Source organism: Chelonus insularis, unplaced genomic scaffold (assembly GCF_013357705.1).
Source record: "Chelonus insularis isolate UGA/USDA-ARS -01 unplaced genomic scaffold, ASM1335770v1 contig_32_pilon, whole genome shotgun sequence".
NCBI classification, from domain to species: domain Eukaryota; kingdom Metazoa; phylum Arthropoda; class Insecta; order Hymenoptera; family Braconidae; genus Chelonus; species Chelonus insularis.
In genome coordinates this window covers 12,823-22,463 of record NW_023276498.1, presented here as the reverse complement: position 1 = coordinate 22,463, position 9,641 = coordinate 12,823, and the positions used below count along the sequence as shown (strand labels likewise).

The window sequence follows — 9,641 nt, the reverse complement described above, 5'->3', positions numbered from 1 at the left end:
AATTACTCGGGCGGTTAGTTTATGTGCATTTCTGAATGGAAATGACACATTTTATGGTAATATAATATGACATAGTATAAGAATAGGAGAAAAAAAACCAGAAAAATTGTAAAAGTACCATAGCGTACTTTTATTGCTACGTATTGCTTTTTGAAGAAATATAAAAAAAAAATTAGGGAACGTGCTGGGCATGCCCAGCACATTCCTTTGTCAACATCACAGGAGCCACAGTAGATGCGGTCTGTGTGCAATTCTCTAGTCACTCCCGTGGACTAGATCCTCACACCCCACACTGGCCGACGACTGTGGCTTGGGTTATTAAGAATTTAATATCAACGTACCCTGAGAGAACCTCATTACTCTGCTTCAGCTTTCAATCTCTACATGTTTCGATATTTGTTCTTATCTCATTTGATTGGTCCAGCAATATGGCAAGAACCAACTGACCTCCGTTGGCGGCAGCCTGCGATCGTGCACACGGTTCGGGTTTATTTTTTTATTTATTCATTTGATATTTAGGAAGTATGCAAAATGTTCATGTTTAACTTATTGACTTATTTATTCGCTCATTAATTGATTAATTAATTAACGAATTTATTCATTTCCTTATTTATCTCTATTGGTTCTGCCATGATACTTGGTAGCGTTTTTATCATTTTGCATTTCGCCATTCTTTCATTATTACATTCTTTCTTTCAAGATACATTTTCTCACGCACAAACACCTGTTAAAGGCTCCACATCAAGGCAGAGCCTCGATTGTGGACATGTAAGAAGGTAGTGGTGATGGTGGTTCTTAGCCCCTGTCTCGTTACAATAAGGGCAGAGTTACCAGGTATACCCACAAGGAGGGGTCTACCTTTATACCCTATTGTACAGACAAATCCTTGTTCCCCCGTCCGAAGGACGGAAATTGAGTACCTCGCCTACTAGGGCATAACTCTGGGAAATTATAACTCTATTCTTTTCGTGATGGCGTTTTCCAGGATGCGTATACCTGCACCTTGAAGCAGGCACAGAGATACAGGTAACAAGCCCGAGGCCTTACGACATACCACTACGAGTCCGACCTCAATCGGCCAGTTGTACTTAGTCCTACATGTCATATTTTGACTTTGCAGCCCCAGGCACAGGGCTTGAAATTCAGCCTCCCGTAGCACCAACTTTATCCGCTTTGGTCGGCGGTCGCCAATGCGTCTCGCGCTCGGCGCATTTGGAGTTTCCATATTCAGACCAGTAAATGACAATAGTAATAAGCTGTGTAATGTTGATATTTTCATGGTGAAATGTCGAGATGTTTCGTATTATTAATGTCTATGAACCGATGAACATCTGAATTTAGTCCACAAAATTATGAATAGAAAATAAATTCAGAGAGAACTTCCAACTTCCCTCTTAGATGTACGTTACATAGCACTATACAGTTAGCGCTATGGGTGAGATCTCTGGCTTACTCCAATTATGAAGCTATGAAATTATCGGATAAAAGTGCCAAGTGGGTCATTTTTAGTAGGCAAAACTGGCGCTGTGGGATTAACCAAACGCTAAGTTAAGGAGCCTAAATTGACGCTTATAGAACACCATGAAAGACGTTGGTTGCTTAAGACAGCAGGACGGTGACCTAGAAGTCAGAATCTGTCAAAGAGTGTGTAACAGCTCACTTGTCGAAGTAACTAGCCCGGAAAATGGATGGCGCTGAAGCGTCATGTCTATACTTCGCCGTCAGTCGTATCTTTAATGTATTTCGATACATTATAAAACTCTGACGAGTAGGAGAGTCCAAAAAAATTGTATTTTTTGGTTATTTGTAAACTTAAGTGTATGTATGATTTGAAATCTAATGTCCTTTTTTTGATGTGACATGATAGACTTCAAATCATTTATTTGAGAGTCGGATTTTATAAAAAAAAAAAGTCGGAATTTTTTCGGATAATTGACTTCATAAAATGTGACCATTCAACCTGATTATTAATTGAACATTAAATTTATGATTAAACACCGAAATGATTAGTTTTTAAGAAATCTATCCATTGTATAGAATCACGTTATTAATTAATTTAGATCATTTTGGCCTGTTTTGGAATTTTTTACAGAACAGAATAATTTGTTTTATTTATTTTCAAGCAGGCAATATTGGTATTCAGGCTGAATAATTACTTGATTTATCTTTATAATTTTAAATGATTATTAATTTGATTTTCATATTTTCAAATTAGGAATTTAATTTTAGATTTTCATGTTTATTTATTTCAGCCTGATCCAATACTTTACTCAACTAATAGGAATTGCCAGGTGGCAATTTTCGGAAGATCGGGAGAAGTGTAAAATATTTGTATGTCGCCATCTAATGACTATTAGACTAACGACAGTTTGTTCGTTAACGTAGTATGCATTTCTCTTTATTAGTTTCTACATATTATAGTTATATCTATTTTTATTCTTTGACATGAGCATGTGTATATGTCTGTCTCACTCATATGATTCATTTCTTTCACTCTTGCATCAAAAAAAGTACTTGGTAATACACTCGGTGCGCGTAGCACTCGTGAATATGCAAACGCGTTTGTGCGCTACTCGAAAGTGCACGAGTAGCTATACATATCCAGAAAAATTGATCATTAAGTAGCAGTCTATCTGTTAGTAAGGCCTGTCTCAAGGCGTCTAAGTGCAAAAAACCGTAGCCGCACAGCTCTGAAACTTGTTGGCTCCACCACGCGGTGCCCCACAATTCGCTCTCGAGCGTCATTGCACATGGACCTGGCAGCTTACTCTCTGCAAGGCTTGTTATCTTCGAAAATGCGAGATGGTGCGTCGATGTCTTTTTGAAATAGTCTTAGGATCTTTAAGCTAGCTCATAGCAGGCGAAAGGCGCATGCGCAAAAATAAAGTACAGGATCTAAAAATTCATAATTATGACAATAGCAATAGCAATTATAGTAATTGAAGAGCAATTAATAAACCCCGACCATGCAATTTTTATTCTTGTGCTGTGCTACAAAGGTCTCCACTACTCATGAGTAAGCTCCAGTGGACGCAAATTCATCCGCACTTTAGTAGGGATATGAGTAGGGTTCACCAAAGTGTTCCATTCTACTCATATTTTCTCATAGTATTCAATTAATGGTCTATGATATCATTGTCAGTATAGGCTTTATGTTATGTTCATTCAAATTTCAGTATATCCTTCTATTTCAATTGCGTTTGAGATTTATGATTTGATAATTTTTCCGCATTTGATCGAGTACTTTGCTTTCCATAGAAATATGATCTTATTTTCTGTTCTAGGAATATAAAAAGGTATCTCATAATCTACGTTGTGCCTTGAAGTTACTTGCTATATTACTTGGATCGACTTCGCGTAATGATTTCCGGCTTAAATCAGCAATAGAATGTGAAATGGAGTTAAGTTCTGAAATTGTAAGTTCAATAGATTTTCATTAATGAAAAAAATTTTGTTCTATATAATACGGTAACCAGATACTTTTATCATACATAAATTGTAAGGATGAAATGTACAAGAGCCTATTTATATTATCTTTCTTGTTATGTTACTCTTTATCTCGAGAGAGATAAACTAACCGAGCCTACGAAGTAGTAAATATAGGGGGTTCTATTTCAGTCTGCAATACCAACGGGGCAGATTTGATTCATATGATCGATAACTTACGGACTGTATTACCGACCGCGAGTATTGCTTTTTTTACCGACTGTGGTGTGCTGATAACTTACCGGCCGTTGATATTATTGTGGCTGTCAGATGACGCTGTGCCTACCTACAATCGGTAATTTTGTTGTTTTTTTTCGCAAAGTCATGCTGTCCTTCTCTGCAGCCTGTAATTTTACCGATTCTCCTTGCTAGTTAAATCTATAGCGATCGGCAGCCAAAATCATTAATATTATAACTAATGATGTATTTCCATAACTAATTTTATTCAAAGTAATATCAATATAAATAATCGAATAATAATTAAATCATTAGATAATTTTGTACTAAGCCACTAATATGATTAACCCTCAAAGGACGCACTCTCGCTGCTTTACGATTTGGCTGCACGGGGCTAGTCATACCCAGTAATCTTTACTGAGACGTTACATGGCTTACAATTGAAAGAAAATTTTTTTTTCCATTTTATTTGTCTTACGATGTAAAAAACGATGATATAACTCAAAATATCAATAAAATTAAAATTTAACAAAGATATGAAGCGATAAAAAAAAACGAATGAAAAAAAAATCCTCTTTTCTTTTTTAATTCTCATTTCTTTGTTGAAAAATGATAAAAGGGTTTTATCAATGCCATTTTAAAGGAAATCGAATATATTTTAAAGTCAAATACATAAATTATTGATTATTTAAAAAAAAATATTTGTTTTTACTAATAAAGTTAGGTTTATTTTATATGGAAATTAAATTATAGTTATAATTTGAGTATTGAACAAATAGGCATGATAATTGTTACAAAAATTATTTATTCCATATTTTTTACTGAACAGTCCATACTAATTCGTGCAGTATGTTCTTAACGCATAGGATTTGTACATAGTAAACATTTATAAAATGTTTTTCGGTCTAAAACACTTGGACAATAACTGCATCGCTTTTGTTTAAGCATTTTATTTCCTGCTTGCAAATCTAAAGTAGTTTCATTCTCAGAATCTACAGTTGAATTATCTCCAGACAAATTTCGAAAACTATCTATTTCTTTAAGAAGAAATCTGCGCAGAGTTGGTTGAGCTAATATCATTTTTAAAAACGGTTGAATTAAAGATATGCATAATTCTAAAATATAATCATTCCGATGCATTGGTTTATTGTGATCAAGTAAGTTATAAATAATGAACGAATTGACATTTGTTTGATCTAGCATGCCGTAAAATATGCGTAATGGCCATCTGCGCGTTTTCCGGGCCGTCGTGAAATCGTGACACGTTTTATCAAAGGTATCAGTTCCACCTTTCGTTTGATTATAAAATAATACAATGTCTGGCTTTCCAGTTTTTCGGTTTATACGAGCTGTAGAATGATAAGAAGATAAAGGCAAGACTATTTTTTTACCTTTTGTATTATAAGAAACCAAAATTTTATTTTCATCATAAGCGGATCTCACTTTTTGCGATTTTTTTTTAAATATGAATGAAGAAATAAGACAAATTGTTGAAGAACTTGATCGGCCAGTGAGAAGAAATAATCAACGACATGTGGATATACGAGGTCTAGATGAGACTTGGCAAGCTGATCTTGTTGATACGTCAGCATATAAATCTTATAATAAAGGATATCAATATTTATTAACAGTTATTGACATTTTCTCTAAATATGCTTGGGCTATACCAACTAAATCTAAGAGTGGTAAAGATGTCACTGAAGCAATGATGGTCATTTTAAATGAAACAAAAGTTCCTAAACGTTTACATGTTAATAGAGGAAAAGAGTTCTATAATAAGGATTTTGAAGGACTTATGAAACAGCATCACAGCAAAATGTACTTAACATTTAGTAATCTGAAAGCATCAATTTGTGAAAGATTTAATCGAACTCTGAAGGCAAAATGTGGAAGAAATTCACTTTACATGGAAATTATATATGGATTAATCTTTTACCTAAATTATTAACATCATTTAATAATAGTAAACATCGTACCATTAAAATGAAGCCTGTCGATGTGTCTTTAGCTAATGAAAAAAAATTGTTTGATAGTATTTATAAGAAGTTGAAAGTTGTAAAGATGAAGAAGAAAAATAAGTTCAGAGTTGGTGATAAAGTTCGCATTAGCAAATATAAACATATATTCGAAAAGGGTCACACTCCCAACTGGACCACTGATATCTTCACTGTCAGTGAAGTGACAAATACACACCTAGTAACTCATAAATTAACAGATTATCCGAATCAATCGATAGAAAGGGGTTTTTATGAAAAAGAATTAACAACAGTCTTATATCCCGATGTATATTTAGTTGAAAAGTACTAAAAAAAATGTGAGAAACAAGCATATGTTAAGTGGCTAGGATGCAGTAATGAACATAATAGTTGGATTAATATAAATGATTTATAATACTGTTTATTAATGTAAGAATGAAAACAAAAGAAATTTATTGATTGATTGATGTTTTGTTCATATTTGACACTATTTATAAGAATATGTTTACATTATTTATTTTGCGAAAACCTATGACGTAATGTTGTTTTATTTAGATAAGGCTCATGAAATGACGCAGTATAATTCTTTATTAGTTTTAGGATCTTTAAATTAGGTTCAATTGCAATTGAGATTTGTGCCAGAAAGATTCAAGTGAAATTACTCTTCATATATAAATTTGAATTGTGTTTTAAATCATTTTTTTTCGTATTTTTATATGTTGAAATTACAATAATTAAATTAAAAAAATGAAGAAATCAGGAAAAATTGATAAACAGTTAAAACGTGCGGAAAAAATGGCTGATAAAATGTTTTCTGATTTTCAAAAATTGTCATGTTATACGGAAACTTAAGCAGGTAATATTAAATGGATTCCATTAACTAAAGATGAATAACAAAAAATTAATGAAGAAAAAAATTAATCGAACATCTTGGTATGATTAATGAGCGAATGTTAAACGGAATTCGGAAAAACAAATAATACTTCGTCATAAAATGACTGGATAAGTTCAATAAATATATGATTTATTTAGAAAAATTGTAACTTACAATAATAAGAAGTTCAGAAAAACTTTATAATTTATAATGTAGTTATTAATTATGTATTACTCGCTTAACTTATCATTAAGACAATAATAAAAACATTAAATATAAATTTGTGTTATATTTTAATATAGCTCCACGGCAGGGTATTAGTTGTTTTTTCTAATAACTGTCTCTTGTTGTCTTGCCGACTTAATGCTTTTTTTGTTCTTAAAATAGTGTAAACTTCATGTTTCTCTCTAACTATATGACATTCATTTTTTTCAAATATTTTATAATTTAATAAAGATTCTTCATACTGATCAAACGTGATAGTGTTCATCGTCGCCTTTCTCACGCCTTTGGCTTTTTCTCCACACCTTTGTCGTTTTTTTGATCCTTTTCATTTTGAACCTTATAACTATACATTCTTGCTTTAAACCCAATAAATTCAGTCATAATTTTTCCATCATTTTCATCCTTCATTAAACCGAGGACTTTCTTATTAACTAATGGAATTCCATAAACATTATTTTCAGGATAATCAGAAGTGTCATTCTTCTGAATGTCGCGTTTAATATAATCATATATGTTTACATTAGTAAAATGATAGATTAAGCTATCTGTATCTTTATGTAATAATTCAACATTGTTTTCAAAAGTTTTTATAATATAATTATGATGAAAATCATAAATAAATATTTTTGACAAATCAAGGATCGCAAATCCAACATAAATTGGTTTATTAAACAGTATTTAGTTATGAAACTTAGGTTGAGATATCAAAGTTTGTGCTCTATATCTTCCCGCCCACTTTGTAATTAATTTTATATTTTTATGATTGCGTACATTTTCCATTGTTTTTCCGTAAACAGCATTATTCATTAGTTTAAAAAAGTTCTTCTCAAAGTCATTTTCTCATGTTTGTATTCAAATCTACGTATTTTTTTATCCAAGCTGACTGTTCAAACTGTAGAACTCTATGAATTTTAGTCATTTCAAGGCAAGCTCAATACATTGTTGTGAATTTCTGTAAACTATAACATACTCATTTTTTGATAATAATGTAGTCATTCGTTCCTATATTTGCTATCTGGTGGTTGCTAATGTTCAGGGCATAATGGTAAATCTTTATCGTGCTCATGCAATGATTGTGAAAAATCTAAGTCCACTTTAAAAATATAACCGGTAGGAGAATCTTTGGAAATATTCAAATAAAATCATTGACATTATCTAAATCAAACTTTTTAGTCATCTATCTAAAAGAACCAGTGAGCAAGTATTGACTCATTGCTGCACCGTAAAGATTACTTACATCAAAATACATTAGATATGCTTCATCTTCGTTTTGATCAAAGTTATTTATCATATACTTACTATTAGCTTTAGCATATCTATTGCAACATTGAAATAAACCTCCTCTAATACCTTTTTCTATGAAACCCAACGTCTCAACGTCTTGTAACGGATCAAGTTTGATTCCTGCATATTTTAACGTAGCATCGAAAGCTAGACCTGGTGCTGTTAAGTAACGTAAAGGATCTAGGTTATAAGCAGCTAAACAATTTATGCGAAAATTTTCAAAATTATCAGCTAAAAGTAAAACATCAGTTTTTAAATATGAATCTGAATAATCGCTAGAGTTTCAAGCTGAAACTTATTCCAAACATTGAGTGCATGCTGATAGTCTTTATCTGATATGCTTGCATCATTTAACTTCAGAATAAACTGAAGATTGCGCAAGAAGTTGGGTTTCATTAAGTTTATCCCAGTTATCGGTATATTCATATGGGAAAATACCTTTTCGTACGACCAATTTAAATTCTTCGGGATGTTTATAAAACTTTTTGGTAATATTTTTTTTATCATCATCTGAAAATGATGCTAATTCATCAATACTGCTAGTTATGAATCTGAAAGAATCTATGAATTGTAATTTAATTGGTATTCTACAAGTTCTTTTTATGTTAATATTATATTCTACTTTACCAACAGTTTTTGTAAAAGTTATGTATTTTTCTTTATTAATTGGCAATAAATCTATTGTTATGTAATTTTGCTCTTTAAAGGTGTCAATATGTGAATCATATGCTTAACCTTAAAGACTTCAAGTTCCTCTTTTTAGTCCTAGCCTTTCGACCAATAGACAGAGATGAGGGCATCTTCAATAGAGGAAGTGAAAATGTGTGATTTATGTAAAAACAATAACAAAATTTCATTGAATGATAACTATTGAAAAGTTATAACGACAATTTAAACTTTACCAACAGATGATTTCTTTTAGTCTGGTCAAGATGAATTATAATTAATTGATCCTTAGTCGATGCTCCAGTCAGCGTAATTATTTACTTTTACTCGCGAATTAAATTAAATATCAATTTAAAAATAATTTGACGATCAAATAAACTTCATACAAAAATTTACAAACTTTGAAATATTATCAATACAATATTCAAGACAAAACAAGACTCACGATTTCAAGAGATGTTCTACGACGATCTAATATCGATTTACTTTTTCGACAACTGACTGATGCATCAAACCTTACATATTTATTCAGTCGAATGTGACATAATTAAAAGTCCCTTGCTTTAGGCGCGCACAAGTCCCTTCGCATAGTATTTCCTTTTTTGGAAAGCTAACGCTCTCTTTACGTCACGTACTCTTTTTTTAAAAATTTTATTGCTTTTCGCCACGTGGGTTTTCCAAAAGCAATAAAATATCTAAAAAATGATTTTCTCAACTATCCTTCGAAATCCTTTGTATTGCAACGAAATCTTAGGAAAATCAAAAAATAACTTGAGTTATAATCGTTAACCTCAATCCTTAAGTTTTATTGCTATTCATTTTTAGCTTCTCTTAAAATATACTTTAAATAATTATGTGAAATAGATAGAATACATTCAGACATTACACTATTTTTCCTTCGAATGATGTTGCTGCTAATCCTTAATTAAAAAATGAGAATCACACGCCGAAGG

The 9,641-nt window shown here is 31.8% G+C and overlaps 1 protein-coding gene across 1 annotated transcript; it reads left to right on the top strand.

Annotated features, from left to right (window-relative positions):
- Nucleotides 1–5,128: 5,128 nt before the first annotated feature.
- LOC118066130 (uncharacterized) lies at nt 5,129–5,970 on the top strand. Its single transcript, XM_035081929.1, has 2 exons — nt 5,129–5,481; nt 5,628–5,970. Exons 1-2 carry the CDS (start codon nt 5,129–5,131, stop codon nt 5,968–5,970), a joined length of 696 nt encoding a protein of 231 aa, XP_034937820.1.
- The last annotated feature ends 3,671 nt before the right edge of the window (nt 5,971–9,641 follow it).

Excerpts from the sequence above, each read along its gene's own strand:
- LOC118066130 (XM_035081929.1), top strand. The coding sequence starts at position 5,129 with ATGAATGAAGAAATAAGACAAATTGTTGAAGAACTTGATCGGCCAGTG. Across the intron at positions 5,482-5,627 it reads AAACAGCATCACAGCAAAAT|TAAACATCGTACCATTAAAA; the intron begins GTACTTAACATT and ends ATTTAATAATAG.